The following is a 24355-nucleotide window of genomic DNA, read 5'->3' on the forward strand; positions in this document are numbered from 1 at the left end:
TTCAAAATAAGAATTATGGCAATACCACTTCCTGTCACTCACACGGGGTCATACCACCGCATTCTAGTCACCGTCAGGACCCATGGCAAAGAAGCTGTTAGGAGCAGTTTCCCTTCTGTGGCTTACCAGAACCTTCCTTCTTCCTTCCTCCTGTGCTTCTCTCTCCCTTCCTTCTGGCTTGGCCCTTGATGACAAGCAAAATATCAGGGGAGAGCAGCAGGGAAGAAGGTTGTTTTCAAGCAGTTCAGCACACATGTACACACACACACACACACACACACACACACACACACACACCTGCACAGAATACCATGGGTGGGTGGGGGGAGGGAGGCATCCAAGACAGGCTGCTGAGGAGAAATTGATGGGCTTATCACGGTAATGTTGGGAATGATACTAAGTGACTGACTGAACAGAAAGGCTCAGAAGGGACTAGCTTTTGTCCTCTGTTAGTATGGGAAGAAAAAGCGCAAACTCCAGATTTTTAATTTCACCTTGATCCATTTAAAAGACTCAGGGGGAGGCCAGGCGCTGGTGGCTCAAGCCAGTAATCCTAGATACTTAGGAGACTCTTTTCTCCAATGAGCCACTCAAAAGCCAGAAGTGGAGCTGTGGCTCAAGTGGTAAAGTGCGAGTAGCCTTGAATACAAAAAAGCTAAGGGACAGCGTGCACAGGCCATGAGTACAGTCCCTGAGTTTGGTGTGTGTGTGCACACACATAAACACACACACACACACACACACACACACATCAGTGGGAGCGGTTTACAATAGCAATTATTCCAGGCATTGGAAAATATCTAACTTTGGATTAACCTTTCTAGTTAGATGAGCAAAAACGGGAAAAAAAAATATTTAGCGCTCAGTTCACTTGGATAAAATAATATAAACAGTAGGATTAGGGGGGGTTAGGCATCATACTTATTTTATAAACTGTTTTCATGAGGATGAGCAGTTTTATATGTCTCAAAGGTGAGCTCTTCCATAAGATTCTACTTTACTTGCAAAGTTTGGAATGCTTTTCCTCTTGAAATGTATCCTTAACTGTTCTAGAAAATTTTACTTGCTCCTCACAAAAATGTGAATTTTAGAACCTTTAACCTACTCTTACTCACTACATTCTTTCTATCAGTAAGTGTTGTCTTGGTCATTTGTGTTGAACTGTAACATCTAGATGGCACGCTTCTGTTACCTTGGGAACTTCAATGCCTGCAATGTTAAACTGCGCATAGTGGAAATGAAGATTTTTTTTTCTGACTATCTGAATCAGGGCAGGCCCTCATATTTAAGAAATGAACGAGTAAGTAGGTAAGTGTTTATTCCTAGAATTTTTAGGAGAGGTCAAAAGAAGTTCCTAATATCAGAAACTATTAGAGGGGCTGGGAATACGGCCTAGCGGCAAGAGTGCTTGCCTTGTATACATGAAGCCCTAGGTTCGATTCCCCAGCACCACATATATAGAAAATGGCCAGAAGTGGCGCTGTGGCTCAAGTGGCAGAGTGCTAGCCTTGAGCGGAAAGAAGCCAGGGACAGTGCTCAGGCCCTGAGTTCAAGGCCCAGGACTGGCAAAAAAAAAAAAAAAAGAAAGAAAAGAAACTATTAGAAAACAATAGAAATGAATATTAGCAACTTGTTGATCTTGTTTGTTGTGATGACCATGGTTAGATTCCAACATTTCCTTATTATCAGAAATATATTGACATATTCATAGTGAAATGTAATAAAACATATGGAGTTTGCTTTAAAGAACTTTACCATCGGGCTGAGGATATGGCCTAGTAGCAAGAGTGCTTGCCTTGTATACATGAGGCCCTGGGCTCAATTCCCCAGTACCACATATACAGAAAATGGCCAGAAGTGGCGCTGTGGCTCAAGTGGTAGAGTGCTAGCCTTGAGCAAAAAGAAGCCAGGGACAGTGCTCAGGCCCTGAGTTCAAGGCCCAGGACTGGCCAAAAAAAACCCAAAAAACTTTACCACCAAGAAGAACAAAATGAATGAAGCAATATCTGCTGGCAACATCACTATTGTCAATCAATACAACCAGATCATCATTGTTAACTTAATTACGCGTATGTTCTGGTCTGATCTAACATTTAAAATGTAATTGGAAAATTACAATATATTAAGAATTTAGAAATGAATGTGACTGCCATTTTGGAAAGCAATAATAATATTAACACTTCAATAGGCAAGGATATGGCATGCCTGAGTAAGTATAATACAGTGTAATTTAAAAGTAAAATAATTCACATGACAAAGGATATCACTCTGAACTACTTAGAAGAGGCAAGAACCTCATAGAGGGAAATAAAATGTTAACATTTAAGAAAATAAGTTTCCAATACTACACAGACAAAAAGTATGATTAATTATTTATTTCTAGTTAGGGAAAATAAATATTTCTTTACACAGTCTTCTTGAAATCTTCTCGCTATACATGTAAAACCAAAATGTTCCCTGACATAAATAAAAAATAAATTATCCTGACTCTTACAAAAGAATAAGATTTACAGTTCAGCTAGGAATATCTCGCTTCAGAATGATAGAATCCTTGGTGATGTTGTGAGGACCCTTTTCATAAGGCTCTCATACTGGAGAAAACAAGAACAAAAGTGGGGAGAGGGTTAGCCTGAGAACAAAACTGCAGCTCGGTTTTTGTTTTTGTTTTTTTACAACAGGGGGACCAGCTCCTGGTTTATGATCTGTTTGTGTAACAACAACAACAAGAAAAAACACCAGTCTCTCACCATGTACTCTTCCTTGGCCAACAACTAGGAACCAAAAACAAAAAACAAAAACAAAAACAAACCCACAAAAAACAAACACTCCTGATTCATTGCTATGTTGTTTTTTCTCCAGCCAATTTGGACTCATCTCAGTGGAATAAGTAGAGAATGGTGCCAGCCAGGCCAAAGGCTGTCTTAGAATGTGCTTCATCTCTTCTTGGCATTGTATGAGAGAAGACTAGATTCCTTTTTCTTTTTGCTAACTAACTACTGTAGTTTTCTGTTTGCTTTCTAAGTGAAAATAACACTACACAGCTAGTGAAAAAATAAAACCAAACCCATTTGCTCATGCTCCCACTCTAAGCACAAGTCTCTACCCTTTCCTCCCTTTGTAGGAAAGTGATTTCTTCCAGGTCCATGGTGTCTATTTCCAATCATGCTGGCATGCTGCCCCTTGAGCCACATCTCCAGTTCTAGAGAGTTCTATTTTCAAGAGGCCTTAGATGCTCTGAGAATGGGGTTCCAGGCCTGCTCCTTTCTCCTTGCTTCATTACCACTCCTCACATAGCTTAAAGACAACGATAACATGCAAAACAAAGAGAACTATTCCATTTATTATATCCTCTCCTCCAAAAGATTCTAACCAACTAGAAGTATTCTCTGTCGCCGTGCGTGCTTTCTTCTGAACTCTTCTTTGGCTAAGTCAGCTAGCCAAGAATTCCTAGCATCACAAGCAAAACTGTCAGTATGACCCATGTGTGCCCTGAAAGTTAAAAAAAAAAAGAAGTCAAAATCAAGATAGTTTTATTTACTGATGATAAATACTAATTTTTTCAGTTGCTATGTGATCAAACATGAAAAAATGGTTAATTTGGGATGTCAAACAAATGTAAATTAGTAAGTTAGAGTACGAACATTCTGCTGAAGGTACAGATTAATAGCCATAGGAACAAGTAAAGCTGTTAGTTTTTAATTTCTTAGACTTAGTAGCCCAGAGGTAGAGTCATGTAAGGTAGTTTCAGATTACAGATCAATAAGAAGTCTCTGGACAGTAAACAAGAGTACAGGAAAACATTTATCAAGAGGTTAAGACACTTAGAAAGTTTCAAAAATACATTTACATCCATTTGTTTTTGTGTGAAGACATAAAAGATGTGGTAAGATCTACAGCAGGGTTGCCTAGAAACCCTGTAAGACTCGCACTCAGGAGGCTAAAGCAAGAGGATCAGCCTGGGCTAGATAGCAAGAGCCTGTCTTCAAAGCCGGAAGTGGCGCTGTGGCTCAAGTAGAAGACTGCTAGCCTTGAGCAAAAGAAGCTCAGGGACAGTGCCCGGGCCCTGAGTTCAAGCCCCTGTTCAAGCAAAAATAAATTAATTACTTATGTAAATAAAATAAAATTAAGAAAGAAAACAGAAAAACCAAACCCTCCAGGAACTGGTGGCTCACGTCAATTATCCTAGCTACTCAGGAGGCTGAGATTTAAGGATCATGATTTGAAGCCTGTCTGCGTAGGAAATTCGATGAGCCTTTTATGTCCAAATAAACACCAAAAAAAAAAAAAAAAGCCAAAAGTGGAGCTGGGGGATCAAGTGCTTTAAGCACAAAAGGGACAGTGTATAGACACACACACACACACACACACACACACACACACACACACACACTCTATGAACATGACTTTAAAAATAACAACAGATGTCATAAAATATCTTAAGTATTAGAAAGTTTGTCATCAAACAAAAGGTGAAATGAACACTATACAACAATCCTGTCTCACGATGCAAATTGTCTAATGATAGCATTCTCATTAAGCCCAGATATGTCATTTCCACTCCTTCCTATTTTGTTGTTAGGCCCTAATCTACATTCTCAAAACGTCTGAAAAATGCTAGCTGCTGGTGTGAAGACATAAAAGATGGTGGCTCGCCCCTGGAATCCTAGCTATCCAGGAGGCTGAGATCTGAGGATCACAGCTGGAAGCCAGTCAGGGCAGAAAAGTCCTCATGAAACTCTTATCTCCAAGTAGCTTAGCTACTTCGAAAAGCTCGAAGTGCCACTGTGGCTCAAGTGGTAGGTAGAGTGCTAGTCTTGAGCACAAAGAGGCTAAGGGACAGTTCCCAGGCCCTGAGTTCAAGTCCCAGGACCTGCAAAAAGAAAAAAAAGAGAGAAAAAGAAAAACTGCCATCTTACTACATTTGCTAAAGTATTTTATTGGGGTTTACTAAATCCCTGTGAAAACTTATTAACCTTCTCTACCCTATACCCAGGACCTTCTTACCAACTATGTGTTGTTGTTGTTTTTTTAACCAAAAGATTGATCTATTTATTGTTTTTTATAAAGTTCTTATTCTTTGAATAGGCTCAAATACTATTATTAGTTTAAAGGAAAAGGAAGGTGTTATAGAGGGAAGAAAGGAGACAGGCTACATCCGCCAACACTTAAACTTTTAGAGAAAGCATTAAGATGCAGTTCTTATTAATGAAGGGGAAAATTGGATAAGCATAGGGCAACAGGTTAGTAAGTCAAGTTTGTAAAACCTCTACAATTAAATTTCTGGGCAGTTACAACTACAAAACAGAGAAGGTCTATTTTAATCACCCTGTTGTGTTTATAGTGAACAACCGAACCCATCATGGCATTTATAATTCCTAGGTAGACTCCAAAGAGAACATTTATTTCAAATACTACTGAATTTCCCACCATCGCTGGTTTAACCTGAGTGTTTACTGTTCTGAACTCTGATAGGTCGCCCTTCCCAGGAGGAAGATGCGATGCTTTCCCACTTGACAACTTAAAAAAAATGAAAGCCCAAAGAGCTCAATCTACTCAGTCACGTAGTTCATGAATAGCAGACCCAGGACTTTAACCAAGCACTCGTATTCCAGAGCCAGCCTTCTTAATTCCTGGACTGTGTTTGGCTAGACTGGTGCCTATTAGTAAATATATTGCAGAAAAATGCTTAATCACAGATGATTTAATAGTGTTAGAGGTTGCATTTTTTCTCAATTTCTTTCCTTTGGTACAAATATTATCATAAAATATACTGAGTAGCAAAAAAGAGAGAATAGGTGAACCTGTAAAGACAGGCTCTAGCTTTCAAATAATTTTCCTTTGGGATATCCTTGAATATTCGGAGGGGAAAAAAAATTCTGTTCAACTAGAACAGTAATTATAGATCGAAGGAATGAAGAGACAACACATCCAAAAAAGAGATAAAGCTAGGAGAAAAATGACTGATGTAATAGTAAGTCTTAAAAACAAAAGTTAAGAATTAATGCTTAAAAAAATCATCGGGGGGGGGGTGGAATGAGGGAGGAGGTAACAAACAGTACAAGAAATGTACCCAAGGCCTAACGTAGGAAACTGTAACCTCTCTGTACATCACTTTGACAATAAATAAGAAAAAATAGGGCTGGGGATATAGCCTAGTGGCAAGAGTGCCTGCCTCGGATACACGAGGCCCTAGGTTCGATTCCCCAGCACCACATATACAGAAAACGGCCAGAAGTGGCGCTGTGGCTCAAGTGGCAGAGTGCTAGCCTTGAGCGGGAAGAAGCCAGGGACAGTGCTCAGGCCCTGAGTCCAAGGCCCAGGACTGGCCAAAAAAAAAAAAATAAATAAATAAATAAATAAGAAAAAATAAATTTAAAAAAATCATCAGAATTTCTGCTCACTCTGAAAAGTCCACAGCCACAGGTAGTTTTGACTAGTTATGATACTAATATCCTTGAAGGGAAAAATTCGGTAGCACAATTAATACAAACATAAGCAATTTCACCTGTATTCTAGTTTCACAATGACAACACAGTTAAGCAAAGAGAAAAGAATTGCATTTTGTACAGGTCTATCTAAGAAAAAATTAAAGGAAAAAGGGCTGGCTGTATCTCAAGTGGCAGAAAGCTTATAAGGCTTTGAGTTCAAACTCCAATACTGATAAACAAGCAAACAAACATGTATTGCACCTTCATTAAAGGCAGTGAAAATTCACCTATTAAATTCATCACTTTTGTGAACATTCGATCATTAAATCATGAGAATTTTTTCATTTAGAATACATTTATTTCTGTTTAAAGTACAGAAAAAACAAATTGGATTCCAATTGCTGGAATTTCTCAAGGTAAGTCTTTAGATATAAAATAACCATACTATGTAACAGTAAAAACAATAATGATAAATATCTGTTTCCAGGCTTACTGCCTCTTGGCTAATTCATACATACAGAAAATGGGGACTTCACTGATAAATGAAAAGTCAACACTTTTTAATGAAAGTGTATTTCCTTCCTATTGGATAGTACTTATCAATGGGACCCTTAGATGCTTTGCCCTTAACAAATATTTCTCTTACCACCGTCCTTAAGAAGTTCACTAATCTTGGTAACACATGACCTCAAATAATATACTCATGGATAAAGAAGAAGCTACCACCAAAATGCTAGAAGAAATTGTAACACAGGTAAGGCCTCATGTCTGCAACATCAGGATAGTGTCTGTTGAGAGAACTTTTGCTCAAATGGTTAACAGAGAAAGGGAAAAGACATAATCAATAGGACCATTCCTTGTCTCGCTGGGGATAAGAGGGAGATCTTAAAATTGTCAGGGAGCAGTTTATGATGAATGTAAAACACTTGAGGATAGAAGTAGTGAGAACTGTTTTTCCTTCTTGTGCTTCCTGAAGTCGCTAGAATGAGGCACTGAGACAACGCGCCTGTAATACCACTCGACTGATTGGCCAGAAGACCTGCAGCTGCCCTAACATCACCTTGGAACAGGAACATGGCTGGGAACCAGAAGGAATGTATCTAGTATCTGTGGGTGTCCACCACACATGGGGATAAAGTGCATTCGTCTGCTTCCTCTTAGGTACCCAGAAACACTGCATTTTGACGGTTTTCCTAAGGCACTTAAAAGATAATATTCTCTTCCAGGAATATGGATTGTATATCCCACAGGGACGGCAATTTCTTTTAACTGCCAGAGAGCCAAACTTACCATATATATAACTGGCAACACCTAAAAAGCAAGAAGAATGACAAATATAAAAAAAGTGTTAAATTTTCATTGATTTGCTAGAAACTTAACATAGATAAGTGTCAGCAAATGACGCTGGAAAGATTAACAAAACAACTCAAAATTTCATAATGAAAAGACTAAGTGTGAAAGAATGGCAATTATACACTTAAAGTAGCATCCCATTACCAGCAATCTGTTGGAGCAATAATGTTCACATCAATTAAAACAGTTATTGAATGCCAAACTAAAACTGGTTCTAAAACGTGATAGTAACAAGCAAGTTTAAAGAACCTGAGTAGTAAATAGTTACTATCTAACCTGTCAATAAAGGATCCAATAAACACCATGCTCTACACCTGCAATCCCAGCACTTTGGAGGCTGAGGCCTGAGGATCAAGAGTTAGAGGCTAAGGGTGCTACATAGTAAACCATTATCTCAAAACAGAAAGAAAGAAAAGGAAAAAGAAAGAAAGAAATTATGGCACTTGCAGGGAAATGGATCCATCTGGAAAATATCACACTGAAAGAAGCCAGGCCCAGAAAGACAAAAGGGTTATGTTGTCTCTCATGTCGATCTTAGACCCCCAAAACAATTTTCCATGTAAAACATGCAGAGGAATACACTTACATACACGATTTAGCTTTCTAATGTATAGTATATACTCCAGTGAGACTCCCTGGAGTAAATCTTTTGAATAATTATCAGTTTAACAAAATCAGTACCAGGAAGCTGAAAGGAGATTGGAAGGGGGAAGGCATGGAGTGGATGTAAACGGGTGAAAAATGGAGTAGAGAACAAATATAGCGAGAAGACTCAACGTATATTTGTAATAAAGGAAGCAGGAGATGTGAAATTTCCTACTCTCCCCCGCCCCCGATCTGTGGTGAAGGAATAGATAGGATAGGAAATAAAGGAATGGCTCATGCCAGTAATTCTAGCTACTCAGGAGTCTGAGATCTAAGGATTTCAGTTTGTATATGAAGTCATCCCAGGAAGAGAAATTGAGTGGTTCTTACGTCCACTTAACCAGCACAAAAAGCCAGAAGTGGAGCTATGGCACAAGTGGTAAAGTACCAGCCTTGAGTGAAAAAGCTAAAGGACAATGCCCTGGCTTTGAGCATAAGCCCCAAGACCAGGAAAAAAAAAAAAAGAGTACTAGACATTCAGATGGTCATGTTAAACTGTAACCTCTTCTACAACCTTGTGCAGGTTCAGATAAAAACCAAACCAAACCATCCAAAACGATCAGATACCTCACACTTAGATCGACTCGAAGGAAACCTGCCTGAGGCCAACTGACCTGAAGTAGACATTCCTGTCCCTTTGGATGTTTTTGTTGCATGAAAAACCATAGTTGTCCTGGAACCAGGTGCATGGTGTGTTGCAGTGATACGAGCAGAGGTGAGTCGCGGTGTGATTTGGAGACTCTTAGTCATGGGGACATGTGAAGTTGTGGACTTGTGTGCTGCTGGAGGCCTCTGTGAAAATGAGGCTTTTGCTGTGGTGAATCTGTGGGTTGTGCGTGTGGTCTGTGTAGCAGAAGCAGTCATGTTGGGATTGTGGCCTGCTGAAGGGGGTGTTGTAGACAGAGCCTTTGGTATGAGGGGTGGCTGAGCTGTTACGAGGGCCTTGGTGGCTGAATTGTTGGATGTGGTGGGATTCTGAGAAGTTGATGAGACTTTTGTGTCTGAAATATTTACTGTGGCGGGTTTCTGAGGAGTTGGTGGAACTGGCGGAGTTAGAGCATCTACTTTTGTAGGTTTCTGAGCAGTTGGTGAGACTGGTGTAGCTGGATCATCTACTTTCGTAGGTTTCTGAGCAGTTGGTGGGACTTCTATGTCTGAACTATTTACTGTGGTGGTTTTCTGAGCAGTTGGTGGGACTGTTGGAGTGTCTACTTTTGTAGGTTTCTGAGGAGCTGGTATGTCTGCTGGAGTGTCTACTTTTGTAGGTTTCTGAGTAGTTGGTGGGTCTGGTGAAGTGTCTACTTTTGTAGGTTTCTGAGGAGTTGGTGGATCTGCTGGAGTGTCTACTTTTGTAGGTTTCTGAGGAGCTGGTATGACTTCTGTATCTGGAAGATTCCCTGTGGTGAGTTTCTGAGCGGTTGGTGTGGCTGTTGGTGTTGGAGCATGTACTGTGGTTGGTTTCTGAGGTGCTGGGGGGCCTTTTGTAGGTGGAGCACTCCCTGCAGTGGGTGCCTGAGCAGTCGGTGTGACTGATGGAGTTGGGTCGTGTGCTATGGTGAATTTCTGAGCAGTTGGTGAGGCTGTTGGCGTTGGAGCGTGTACTGTGGTGGGTTTCTGAGGAGTTGGTGGGACTGGTCGAGGTGGGTCATGTACTTTTGTAGGTTTCTGAGGAGTTGGTGGGTCTGGTGGAGTGTCTACTGCTGTAGGTTTCTGAGGAGCTGGTGTGACTTCTGTACCTGGAAGATTCCCTGTGGTGAGTTTCTGAGCAGTTGATGGGGTTGTTGGTGTTGCAGCGTGTACTGTGGTTGGTTTCTGAGGCGCTGGTGGGCCTTTTGTAGGTGGAGCACGCCCTGTGGTGGGTGCCTGAGCAGTTGGTGGAGCTGATGGAGTTGGAGCATCTGCTTTTGCAGGTTTCTGAGGACTTGGTGGGATGTTTGTAGTTGGAACTTGGACTCTGGTGGGCTTCTGATGTGTTGGTGGGACTCTCGTAGTTGGAACTTTGCCTCTGGTGGGCTTCTGAGGAGTTGGTGGGGCCTCTGTACCTGGAACTATGGCTGAAGTGGGCGTCTGGTGTGTCGGTGGGGCTCCTGCTGTTGGGACTTTTACCGTGGTGGTGGGCTGCTGAGGAGGGAGAGGGACCCTGGTAGGTGAAGATTTCTCTGTGGGAAAAAAAAAGGTAATGAAACACTGAGGTAAATCTTGCAGTCTATGTTAGACTTTCCTTAGCTATTACCTGCTCTCTGTGGCTATCTTATTTCACACAAATGCCCCTTATTATTCATTTCATGCTACATCATGTCTGTGTTCATATTAACTATAGGGTACTAAAGTAGATTTATATCAATATTGAAGTGGGCATGTGGAATGGTCTGCATTTGTCCAGTTTTCTTTCAATGCTTTCGTGCTACATATCAATAGGAGCTCTCTTTTTTCAAGTGCATAGAGATTTCATATTGTGCAATGAAGACTCCTTTATACCAAATGGATTGTCTTACACAATGATATTAATATAGTTGCATTTTTTTGTTTATATTTCTATTCTTTATTTTCAACTATTGTGTGTTCTCATCATTCAACTGTATAACTATAAACAGTAACTATTTAGATTTCAGTTTTAAAATTCAGGCAGACAATCTGTCAAATTATACTCAATATATATATTTACATATGTTTATATCATCTACTTTATTATTGGCTCCTTACCCCAGGTTTTTTTTTTTTTCAGTTCTTCTTCTTTCTAAGGAATTTCTTATACTTTATAGATTATAGTGCAACCATGGAGATGACTAACTTTTTTTTTTTGGCCAGTCCTGGGGCTTGGACTCAGGACCTGAGCACTGTCCCTGGCTTCTTTTTGCTCAAGGCTAGCACTCTGCCACTTGAGCCACAGCGCCACTTCTGGCTATTTTCTGTATATGTAGCGCTGGGGAATCGAACCCAGGGCCTCATGTATACGAGGCAAGCACTCTTGCCACTAGGCCATATCCCCAGCCCTGACTAACTTTTTAGTATTGCTAGATTACTATAATTTTTAAATTACATCCATCACCTTACCTTTTGCATTTTCTGCTATTTCACATGTTTTGCTGTTTCACATTTGTATTCTCTATTTATTTTAAAGCAAAAAGCTGGAACTAGAGCTGAGGCTCAGGAGGATGAGCACCATGCTTGAGCAACAAAGCTCAAGACTGGCACCCAGGCCCCTGAGTTCAAGCCCTAGGACAGGCACACACATTAAATAATAATTTTTTTTTTTTTTTTTTTTTTGGCCAGTCCTGGGCCTTGGACTCAGGGCCTGAGCACTGTCCCTGGCTTCTTCCCGCTCAAGGCTAGCACTCTGCCACTTGAGCCACAGCGCCACTTCTGGCCATTTTCTGTATATGTGGTGCTGGGGAATCGAACCTAGGGCCTCGTGTATCCGAGGCAGGCACTCTTGCCACTAGGCTATATCCCCAGCCCTAAATAAATAATTTTAAAAGATGTACTACATACATAGAGATATTGTACATGTCTTGTACAACTAGTTAAAGATAATTTGAAATGATGCAAAAAAATAGCCCTTCTCAGTGTTCTTCATTTCTTCTTGCATTTTAACATGTGATATGGGGGTCTTTCTGTTTCATTTGAAGAATTATCCCAGGGTTTCATGAAGCCTGTTCTGCTTGAGACAAATTCCCTCTGTTCTTATCTTATTTTTCATTTAGTTTTGAAGGATATATTCTTTAGGCATAGAATTTGACACAGGCAGTGATTTTCTTACAGTGTTCAAGTTTTTTTCTGATTGTCTTTTAGCTTATGCCACTTTTGGCTGAGAAGTCAGTACTTGTATATTTAATTGCTACTCCTCTTGTTTTGTCCTAATTTTTTTTTTTTATCATTGTTTTGGCTTTCAAAAGTTTTACTGTGAGATGTCTTAAAGAAGTGGTTTTTATTCTGCTGAGAGTCAAGAAAACTTCTTGAAGCTAATCAGTTTTGGAAAACTCTTATGGCCTCTTGGAATATTTTGCTCTTTGTCTATTTCTCACTCTCATTCTTCTTTCTCTTTTTATTTATTCACTCATCCTTCTTGTCTTTTTCCCCTCTCCATTATCTTTTTCTAACACATTGCAACAGCTTAATATGCCTCAAATAAAGCTGTATAAACATATACATATTTAAATAAATTAATACATATATTCATATTCTTTTTTGCAAGTGTTGACCAAGGCAATAGATCCCTTTGGAACTGTTATGAAAAACTGCACCACAGAAAGTGAAAATAAACATATATACACATTTTGCATTCATTTATCAGCACATTCTTGGGATGTCTATAATCCAAATATAGACCTAAGGGTGAAATAAATAACACAAAAACGCAACTATGTGAACTAATTACCTCTGCACTCAGGCGGGGGGCTACTCCATTCTCCATAGTCATTATCTTTTATATCACAATAAAGGGAGCTATTTCCAACCAAGGTGAAGCCTTTATTGCATTGGTATCGTACAGTGTGGGAATATGTATATGTGTCACTCTCCCCTCGTAATAGTCCATTCTTAATTGCTGGTGGGTCTGGACAGTGAATTTCTTAAAAAAAGAGAGAGAGAGAGAGACAACATCTTTTAACTGAGTAAAAGTGGCATTGTGTTTTCACAAGTAAAGACTAAAACATATTAGAGCTACCACTCAGCATCAATCAAGACGGGATGCTTAGAAATCGCTCTTAAGCTACGGACAGCATTTCCAGAAGTATGAATGTGGGGGACTCAGTTTTGGCCTTGGTGGGGGAAGGGCGACAAGAGCTCCCTAGACCGCTGCCCTTCCCCCAGCCCTGGGACAGTGTTGGGGCTAGCCACTGCCACCTTCCGGCCTCAACCCGAAGAGAAGACCCTGCCCCTGGGGGAGGCAGACACGTGCGTGCCACCATGATGGGGGTTGTCCAGCCCACAAAGGAAGTTTCATGACATCACCTGATGGACACGGCCCTTTAGCCTATGAGTGGCCCTTTGGCCAGCCCCCCTCCTTTCCCGCCATTACCGCTACATAAACCTCCCTCCCAATTAAATCCTTTGAGACCCATTCAAACATCCAACCGTCTCCCCGATATCTTTGTCCTGCGGCTCCTGACACATTATGGGGGGCCGAGGAAGGGATTTCGGCATCCCACTTCAGCTTAGAGCAGTCCGGTAAGGACACGCCTTACTCCTTCTGCCGGTATGAGGGGTAGGGCGGAGCTTCTTCCATAGATTTGAGGTTCAGGCATTTCCCCGGGAGATGTGGGGGAAGGGGTCCTCAGAGGCCCCGACATTTGAAGGCCAATGTAGTGGAACATAAATGCTAAACTGAGATCAATTTATAGAAATAATAAGATTTAGGATACTGAAGTGAAAAAAGAAAATCACAATAAGATTCGCACGTGACACATATCAAACTGCTATGAGGAGAAGTAAATGCTGCTGGACTTCAGAGGTCAAAAGAAGAAGTAGAGGACAATGCCAAGAAGATGATGGAACTGGAAGCCTACGATGTCCTCTGTTCTAGACAGGCGAGGAAAGGGAGAATTTGCTCATCAGCCCATGGAACCAACAATGCCCAAGGAGAGAGATTGGGAGTTTCAGAGACATGCTTGAGAAAGGAGCATTGAGCTCAAGATCTGTATTGTCACTTCCATGGCAAAGTTGTTTTTTGTTTGTCCTTAGCACATATTATTTCACAGAGTTTTTTATTCAAGATAAATCATACCGAGCAGCTGAGGTTTTTTTTGTTTTTTGTTTTTTGCAAGTAGCAAAAGGGCGTTTATTGTGAGCTAGCTCGGTCCTCTGCACTCAGCACACTGGTGAAGCTAAGAGGCCCTGAGCCTAGGGCTTCCTGCTGTTTCATACATTCTTTGGGGAAGGTAGGGACTTAGCATACATCATAGCATTTTTTAACAAATCAACACGCACCACGGGAAAATCATAAAACAATTCTAAAGCATGTTTGGCGCATTTGGTGGCGGGAAGGAATCTGGAAAGGGTCATTGGTCAGATCAATGGACGGATGCATTTAAAATTAATTGGTTTAGGTCATAGGGGTGCAGCAAGGGGGATACGTGCACACCTGCAAGGTTTTAATTAGATACTGGAAACCACACCTGGGTGGGGGAGTGCTGGAGTAACTCCAAAACTTGTTTTTCTTCTCTGACTAGCCCTTAATCAGTTTTAGCCATGGGTCACTCTGTCCCAGAATGTTTCATGTTCCTTTACTGGAAAGTGAGGGGTGGAGGTAGGGTTGGTTTTCTACAAGATGGAGTTGTTCTGGCTTTTCACAGTAAGGACCTGGGGGAGGACCGAGAAGGTGCGGCATGCATGTTTTCACAGGCCGCGAAGGGAAACTGCATGGTGGAGCTCACCGGGAGCTGAGCATTTCAGATCTGCTTAGTTAACCTGGTTCATCACCATGCTGGCTGCAAGGGTGGTGTGTCTGGAGACACTACCTTCTAGGGTTTTCCACCCAGCTTTCACCAAGGCCTCCCTGTTGTGAAGAATTCCATCACAAAGAATCAATGGCTCTTAACACCCAGCAGGGAACATGCCACCAAGATAAGAGTTGGGATGTGCCAAGGGAAAACTGCCCAAGAACTCAAAGAAGTAGCATTTGAACCATCAATGGAAAAAGTATTTAAAATTGACCAAATGGGAACGTGGTTTGCTGCTGGAGGGGCTGCTGTGGGTCTTGGCATACTGTTACTATGGCTTGGGAATGTCTAATGAGATTGGAGCTATTGAAAAGGCTGTAATCTGGCCTCAGAATGTGAAGGATAGGATACATTCTACCTATATGTACTTAGCAGGAAGTACTGGTGTAACAGCTTTGTCAGCTTTGGCAATAGCCAGATCTTCTGTTCTCATGAATTTTATGCTGAGAGGCTCTGGGGTGACAATTGGTACAACTCTTGTAGCCACGATTGGAGCTGGAATGCTAGTTCAATCCACATCATATCACCAGAACATGGGCGCAAAACATCTTGCTTGGTTTCTTCATACTGGTATGATGGGTACAGTGGTGGCTCCTCTGACCATACTAGAGGGACCCCTTCTCATAAGAGCTGCATGGTACACCACCAGCAGCTGAGTTTTTAAAACAAATACAAGCAGGGTTACACCGGTGATGTTACAAAGACAGCCTCTTCCAGCAACTATTCTAATAAAATGTTAAGTAGGTCCACATTCATTAAAGCCCTACAGCTGGTAAAGCCAGAAAGTAATAAAATTACATGTGTGCCTCGAATTCAATGACATCAAATGAACTGAAAGACAAGTATAATATTACCAAATTTTTAAAGTAATTTTAGGCCATTAATCAATCCAAGAACAAACACTAAATTCAGGTGTACAGAGACTATTTGTATCATCCATTGTTTTTTTTTTTTTTTTTACATTTTATTTGTTTTATTGGTCATGGAGCTTGAACTCAGGGCTTGGGCACTATCCTTGAGCTTTTTTGCTCAAGGCTAGTGCTCTACCACTTTGAGGGACAGTGCCTCTTCTGGTTTTCTGGTGGTTATTTGGAGATAAGTCTCTCATAGACTTTCCTGCGCAGGCTGGCTTTGAACCACAATCCTCTGATCTCAGCCTCCCGATTAGCTAGGATTACAGGCAATGAGCCACCGGCACCTGGCTCATCCATTGGTTTTGTCCAAATATTTTGAAGCATGTATGTATGTAAATAGAAGTGCAAAAATGGATGAGGTACCACAAGATCTAGTGCAAAATGGGAGGGTTATCACAGATGTTTGCAAGTGATACGGGAAACAGAGAGAGGAAGGATATTAAACAGGCAAGGAGAATCAACTCTTGTTGAAGATAATGTAGCAAACCAGAGAAGGGGCTAAAGGACATTCCTGGTGGGACACACACATAAGGAATAGTGGAAGCATGAGGTGTATGAATGAGGTGAATTCTCTAGCCCACATAGCTAGAGAATTAACTGTGAACATGAGACACAGACATGGAAGTGTCAACAGGCCATGGCCAGCCTCACTACTTTGTGGACTTTGTATGTGATAGGGAACACTTAGGCCTAAGCTGTACTAAGCTTCAAGAAGGAAAAGAGCTCAGCTGTAATCCTAGCTACTCAGGAGGCTGAGATCTGAGGATCCTGATTCGAAGCCAGCCTGGGCAGAAAAGTCCTTGAGACTCAGCTCCAATTAAGCATCAAGAAGCCAGAACTAGAGATAAGGCTCAAGTGGTAGAGCACCTGTCTTGAGTGGAAAAAGCCAAGTGAGAGTATGAAGTCCTGAGCTCAAGCCCCAGTACCAACACAGACAAACACAAAGAAGTGAAGGTACTACAATTATACACCATGAAAATTCTAAACAAGCTGAAAGCTCTTTACCATTGATGATTTAGCCCAACAACTTAAGTGCTTAGACTTTTATAAAAGACTTACCTACACACTCTGGAAATGAATCACTCCAGCCAACAGTGTTATCTTCAAGAACACAGTAACTAGAAGTGACACCAACTAATTTAAACCTAAACCAAAAAGGGGAGATAAATCAGTTGAAGGGCTGGGAATGTGGCTTAGTGGAAAAATGCTTGCCTAGCATGCATGAAGCCCTGGGTTCAATTCCTCAGCACCACACACACAGAAAAAGCCAGTAGTGGTGCTGTGGCTCAAGAGGTAGAGTGCTAGCCTTGAGCAAAAGAAGCTGAGGGACAGTGCCCAGGCCCTGAATTCAAGCCCAGGACCGGCAAAAAAAAAAAAAAGAGTTTAAGTTATGATCTGATATATTTGATTTTGTCAAATTCATCAGCATATTATCCTAAAATATACAATATACCAGTAGATGGAGACAAATGATAGTTGATAAAAGTCTATAAGGTAGGTAAAAGAAAAAAAAAGAGTTGATTAACCCATTCTCCCCCCCCACCCCAAAAAAAGAAAAGAGTGTATAACAAGAGGAACATTTTTATTTGCAGGTGGTGTATGCTAGAAAACATAGACATATAAATAAAATGTTTAGGCTGGCACTGGTAGCTCACACGTATAATCCTAGCCACTCAGAAGGCTAAGGTCTGAGGATCACAGTTCAAATTCAGCCTGGGAAGGAAAGTCTGTAAGACTCTTATTTCCAATTAATCACAGAAAAAGCCAGAAGTGGTGCTGTGGCTCAAGTGGTAGAGCGCTACCCTTGAGCAAAAGATGCTCAAGAGGGCTGGGGATATGGCCTAGTGGCAAGAGCGCTTGCCTCATATACATGAGGCCCTGGATTCAATTCCCCAGCACCATATACAGAAAATGGCCAGAAGTGGCGCTGTGGCTCAAGTGGCAGAGTGCTAGCCTTGAGCAAAAAGAAGCCAGGGACAGTGCTCAGGCCCTGAGTCCAAGCCCCAGGACTGGCCAAAAAAATAAATAAAATAAAATAAAATAAAAAAAAGATGCTCAAGAATAGCACCCAGGCCCAGAGTTTAAGCCTCAGGACCATACAAAAAATTAATTATGTAGCTATCATTTATGAACAAATATCTCATATTTATGAATTCTAGAAGATTAGTTACAGCCAGTCTCCCATGGTTCATGCCTGTAATTCTAGCTCCTCAGGAGATCTTGGGATCTGATTGTTGTAGTTCAAAGCCAGCCAGAGACACACTTATCTATAATTAGCCAACACTGTGTGGGACTAAAGGTGTGTGGCTCACGTGGTAGTGTCAGCCATGGGTGAAAACGCTGAGCAAAGTGAAAGACCTTGAGTTTAAGCCTCAGTACGAACACACACACACACACATACACACACACACACACACAAATTAACACAGGCTTAGTAAAGCAATAGAATCTGCCCGTTTTTCAAGAGTTCAAAGTATTTCAAAGACTTTACATTAGTGATCCAACTTAGATTTGTTACTAATATAAGAGAGAAGTGACTATTATTTCTATTTTATGAAGAATAGAGAGAGGGAGAGAGAGAGGGGAGGGAGGAAGGGAAGGAGAGAGAGAGCAGCAAATACACTGGGAGACAGTGAAAACACAAAATTAAATTTACAACATTAAATGAGAGAATGAATGGAAAAAATTTCAACTGTATTTGAGACATGGATACTGTTCAATAAGTGGACTTCTTTATCTTACATAGGTAACTATAGAAGACTTTTGACTGAAAGGATATAGAAGGATACTATTATCCTAGGAATATATATTTTTCTATATTACATTATATATATTTCAATGATATCTCCTAAGTGTGTTTGTATATAGAAATCAGATACAATTTCATTCTTAGGTCAATTAAAGATAGGTTTCATTTTTAGCACTTGAGGGACTGTTATTTCTGTAAGCATCATTAACATGTCTCCCATTTTTTTTCTTTACGAATCCTGAAATACTAAATGCTATAAACTTAGGGAAGATGGTGGCATAAATCTTTCATTTTTTTTAACCCATTTTATGAAGTTAAATGAGCTCAGAATGAAAGCACCTTTGGAGTCAGGGGCTGTGTTTTTTACCCTCTGCCAGTCTGTGCCTGCGGGTCCCAAAGCCAACAATCTCCATCTGAAATCCCAATTTGTTTCCTGTTGTATGAAATACAGTTTTGGTATGACAAAACTTACCCTTTGTTACATGAGAAGGAGATATGTGACCCAAATAATATGTCAGTTTTTATGATGACATCACCATTTTGTATTTCTCCAGGAGTAGGACATGATCTTTCTAAAAGGTGAAAAAAAATGCTTTCATTAAAATATGAAACTATGAGATCCTTTTATCATCATTTACAATCCACATGTACATAAAAGCATCACATTACATGCCTTGAATACACACAATTTTGTTATATTATTATATATAAGTAAAGACGGAAAAATCTGGCTGTGAAACCTACTTATCTTTGTATATAAATTCATCATCCAAGCCATTGATATTTCTAATTCTTAAGACTTCTTTACTTTTTTACCTTCCTTTTGTAGAAAATTTTAAAAGGACCTGTGGAGAAAGAGATATTTTCTTCAAACACCGGATGATTTAGAATACTTAAAAAAAATATACTCACTTTGGCAAAATTCAGTCGGTTTGCTCCATTCTAAACTCGGAAGGCAAGTTAGTTTTTCTGACTGAGCAATATCCTTCCTGTACCCTGGCCGACATTCGTATTCCACAATGGATCCAAGTGGGAAGTAATTCTGTTTGCTATACTCCTTTTTGAGAATTGCGTAAGTTAGCCTGGGTGGAATTTTACAGCTCTCTGTGAGAATTAACAAATAACAACAAAAATAATTTTATGCATTCCTATGTTTAATTAGCTGATCTTTATGTTACTCCTTTTCTTTATGTCTTCATACATACGTCGTATGTAAATATCACCATAGCATTTTCAGTGTATCTAATAGATACAGACACACACACACACACACACACACACACACACACACACACACACATTGATGTCCTGGTTGCCATTGTAAAGTAGATTTAATATGTCACTAGTCCCATTTTTCAAAACATGTAACCCAATGAAGTTACCTGGACACAGTTCTGAGTCCGGTTTTGTGGGTTTTTTTGTTTTGTTTTGGTCAGTCCTGGGATTTGAACTCAGAGCCTGGGTGCTGTCCCTGGGATTATTATTATTATTATTATTATTTTGCTCAAAGCTAATACTCTATGACTTGAGCTACAATTCTACTTCTAGCTTTTTTGGTGCTTAATTGGAGATAAGAGTCATGGACTTTTCTGCCTAGGCTGGCTTTGAACCATGATCCTCATATCTCAGCCTCCTGAATAGCCAGGGTTGCAGGTGTGAGCCACCAGTGACAACAAGCTGGGTACAGCTCTGAGACTGAGGCTATCCTGAGGAATTCCTCAGTGCCATGTGGAATAGGAATGGATGAGTATTGTCGGGGCTGGGGATATGGCCTAGTGGCAAGAGAGCTTGCCTCGTATACATGAGGCCCTGGGTTCAATTCCCCAGCACCACATATACAGAAAATGGCCAGAAGTGGCGCTGTGGCTCAAGTGGCAGAGTGAAGCCAGGGACAGTGCTCAGGCCCTGAGTCCAAGGCCCAGGACTGGCCAAAAAAAAAAAAAAAAAAAAAAGAATGAGTATTGTCAGACCCTTGGGCTTGAGTCCTGAAACAGCAACAGTAATTGTAATAGTAGTAGCTAACATTTATTAAGTGCTTCTAACACATATTGATTCGTTGAATAGCAAAACCACCTCTGAAGGGCAAGGAGCAGATAAATTCTGTACATAAACTAAGTACAAACTGTGAACAAGGGACAGCTGGAGTATAATGGAAACTTGGCTCTGATCTTGAGGAAGTTAGTTACCTTTTGGGGTCTTTTTCTCAAGTGATATCAGAGGGAAGGGGGCCTTTTCCTTAAGTGAAATGCAGAGAAGAGTCTGCTGAACTCAAGGAGTTGTTTGGAAGGTAGATGAAGTAATACCTATGGGGCAATTATGAACTCTAAATGTCCTCACGTTTCTAATGATTCAAATTGTTCAGAGGCAGGAACAATTTCTGTCTCTATATACATGCATCCAGGCACCATGTGAAGATGTTTTGGCCCAACTGGACCACATCCCTACACAATGGTACTCCCATAAGTTTATGACAGAGGTGAAACATTCCGGTGGCCTCGTGATGCTGTAGCCATAGTAACACAGCAGGGCGAGCCTTCGCCCATGTCACCGTGGGTCCAATCAGGAAAGGTCAGCACATCGGGCATATGCAGTCTATAATGCTGGATATTCTTAGGAGTGGGTGTTGTCAGTTCCTGTACTGGCTATGCTTTAAACTCAACAGTGAGTCAGCTTCTGGCAAGGTCTTTCACATGTTCCAGAAGAGGCACCGTGATGATGACAGCCCTAGTGGTACAACTGCAAAGGACAGTTCAGTGGGACAACACATGGCTAGGACTATGATTTTCCTACTGATGAGTCCCACGTAGCTAGGAACACACACACACACGCACACGCGCACACACACACACACACACACACACACTGCCTAGCTTTTTTTTTTCTAGGATTACTATTTTTGTCCTGGCTAGCCTCCAATCCCGGCCCTCTCAGTGGTCTCCAACAACATCAGGTTAAGCTGTGTATTATTAGGGGAGAGTCAAAACATGGAGATGTTTTTATTAAAAAAAAAAAAAAAAGGTAGGCTGGACATGATAGCCAGGAGTCCCAAATTACTTGGGAGGCTGAAGCAGAAAATCACATAAACTCAAGAATATGAGGCTAGACTGGGCATCATGGTGCTCAAAAGCAAAGTTAAAAAATAGTTTATCAAGTTAAAAAATAGTTACAGTAAGTTGAGGATAATTTATTATTGAAGAAAAATGTAAATATATTTTGCATAGCCCAAGTATGCAGTATTTATAAAGTTTGCTCTTATGGGTAGTAATTCCTATTATGTTCGTCTGCCATATTCAATACTATAATGTGTTGTAGAGTTCATAGCAAAGAAGGAATAAGCTATACCTAGTGGCCCAGGTATGCTGCAGGCCACACTACCTAGATGTGTAAATGTGTAAGCACACCCTGTAATGCCCAGAGAGCAACAGAATCGCTTAAGCATGCATGACTATATCTCAGTGAATATAGGGTAGTGTCTATAATAGATTTTTGAAGGAAGACAGTTTAGGGGGAAAAATGCCACCCAAGACTTATATTTGCTCAGAAGGCTGAGATCTGAAGATTGTGGTTTGAAGCCAGCTTGAGTAGGAAAAGTCCATGCGACTCTTATCTCCAATTAACTACCAAAAGGCTATAAGTGAACATGTAGCTCAAGGGGTAGAGTGTCAGCCTTGAGCAAAAAAGTTAAAGGACAATGCCTAGGGCCTGAGTGCAAGCCCTAGTATGGACACGCATGAAAAATAAAGAGAAAATAAAAAACAAGACCTTGTATTTGTTAAGTCCAACTTTACAAAATGTGACTTAATAAGACATAGCCCATGTATAGCCCTCAAGGTGTGTGAATATATATGTAACATACAATGTATCATATAATATATAATAATTATATGTAACTTATCATATACATTGCATATTGTATAATTATAATATATAATAATATGTGATGTTTGATATATAATTATTGTTTATCTTCTCCATTAGTCTGTTCAGAAGCACATATATAAACATATATAGGCATACATATATACACACATATATTCATATATAATTTTCCCCTAAATAATACCTATTGCTTATTTTCTGCATTTATCTGTTCAGGAGATACAAGTCCAGAAGGAAGGCTTAATAAAGCAGCAGTACCTGCCCTGGGAAGCAATGGCTTCAATTAGCTGGCAGGTGTAGTGCCAACACAGAAACACCCTAGGGCTTAATAACGCTGGAGAACTATCAATTACCAGTCACACCGAAGAGGTATAAAAATAACCTACCAAGATCCATTCCCCTCCCCTCACTTTTCTAAACAGAAAAAGAACTTACGGTTGCAGAATTGCCTCAGCTCTGACCACTGATGGCTGTCGAGACAGACCACGGAATCCGCCTTGCCTGGGATTTTCTCAAAGCCTTCGTTGCATTTATACGTTACCGTGTGGCCCTCGGGAAAGCTTTTCAGATCCCCCAAAGTTGGCTGGGCATTGGGTACGGGTGGAGGGAGGCCGCAGTCACCTAAGGGGCGGGGGGAAAGGCAGGCCCTGAAGGAAACCCAGCTTGGCGCAGAGCGGGGTCTCAGCCATCTCCTTCCAGGAGGTGCCGGGCAAGGCCAAACTCACCCGGCTGGAAGAAGTTGAGAGCGAGGCCCTCCCTTTAAAAAGCAGCTCCGAATGTACCGAGTGTCCACGCCGATACCGTTGCCAGCCACAAGATAAGGCGGCACCGCGTGACACACACACACACACACACACACACACACACACACACACACACACACACACTCCCAGCCGGATGGGGAGCGGTCCGCTATGCGGCCTCCGCCTGCGGACGGGCAGAGGGGCTTCCTCGATCTCGTCCCCTCGGAATGTTCTCCAGTTGGGCCGGTCCAGAATCAGCCTTTCGGAGCCCAACCAGTGTCCTAAAGCCACAGCCCAGGGGAGGGGAGGGGGGGTACGGGGCGTGGGGTGCTGCCACAGTGGCGATCTCCCGTCCCGGGGACCGTGTGCGCCCGAGCCTCCGTGGAGGACCAGGACGATGCCCGGTGCCCGCCCTCACGCCTCCCCTCCCGGGCCCCTAGCCTCTCCGCGTGGCCGCCGAGCCGGTCCTTCGCCCGCACTCACCCCGCACGGCGGCCGGGCGCAGCAGCAGCAGCAGCAGCAGGGGGAGCAGGAGGAGCCGGGGCAGGTGCAGCGCGGCGGGGGCGCCCGGGCGCGCGCGGCTCATGGCGCTCGGGGCGGAGGGGACGGGGACCCCGGCGCGCGCCGGCAGGACGGAGGAGCGAGCGAGCGAGCGGGAGCACCGCGCTGGGGACCGGTCGCTCGCTGGAACGGGTCCGCCCGCCCGAGCCCGGGCGGTTAATCGAGCGCCCTGGGCGTGGCCGAGACGCGGAGTCACCGCGGGGAGGGGCGGGGCGCGGCGCGGCGCGGCGCGGCTGGGGAACGGGGCTGGGACCGAGCGCGCGGGCGGGGCGCGGCGGGTCCCCACGCGCCCCCGAGGTCCCCCACCCCCGGGACCGACCGACCGACCGACTCGGGGACCTCCCGTTTCCCGCTGCTGGGTGGGGCCTGCGATGAGGTCGGCCTGGAGTGGTAAACATTTGCTTTCTGAGCCAAGTGAGCGACCGAGGAGAGGGGCGTGCCCCCGGGGCGGTCGGGATCCGTGCCGGCCAGCTGCGCGGTGGGCGCGGAGAGCCCGGAGATCCCACGGAGGCTGAGACGTGGGTCACACCCAGGGCTTCTGTGGCTTCCCCAAGGATGGTCTGCCAAATGCCTCGCGAGGGTGGGGTGAAAACCCACGGAACGCGTTGCCATAGCCTGAAAACTGCAAGTAGGTAACGGCCCA

At 42.3% G+C, this 24355-nt stretch overlaps 1 protein-coding gene and 1 pseudogene across 2 annotated transcripts; one reads left to right on the forward strand and one right to left on the reverse strand.

Moving 5' to 3' along the window:
* Positions 1 to 2989: 2989 nt before the first annotated feature.
* On the reverse strand, positions 2990 to 23843 carry Cd55 (CD55 molecule (Cromer blood group)). 2 transcript variants are annotated; one of them, XM_048356976.1, is made up of 9 exons: positions 23635 to 23843; positions 22844 to 23029; positions 19442 to 19633; positions 19002 to 19101; positions 16840 to 16925; positions 12805 to 12996; positions 9041 to 10585; positions 7719 to 7739; positions 2990 to 3489 (listed from the first exon to the last, which is right to left on the reverse strand). In XM_048356976.1, the coding sequence occupies exons 1-9, from the start codon at positions 23735 to 23737 to the stop codon at positions 3434 to 3436; spliced, it is 2481 nt and encodes an 826-aa protein (XP_048212933.1). In that variant the 5' UTR covers positions 23738 to 23843; the 3' UTR covers positions 2990 to 3433. The 2 variants fall into 2 exon arrangements, with proteins under 2 accessions (XP_048212933.1, XP_048212934.1); XM_048356977.1 differs by lacking the exon at positions 7719 to 7739.
* On the forward strand, positions 14806 to 15522 carry LOC125359764 (annotated as a pseudogene).
* Positions 23844 to 24355: the final 512 nt, after the last annotated feature.

Source organism: Perognathus longimembris, chromosome 11, assembly GCF_023159225.1.
Source record: "Perognathus longimembris pacificus isolate PPM17 chromosome 11, ASM2315922v1, whole genome shotgun sequence".
Lineage (NCBI taxonomy): Eukaryota > Metazoa > Chordata > Mammalia > Rodentia > Heteromyidae > Perognathus > Perognathus longimembris.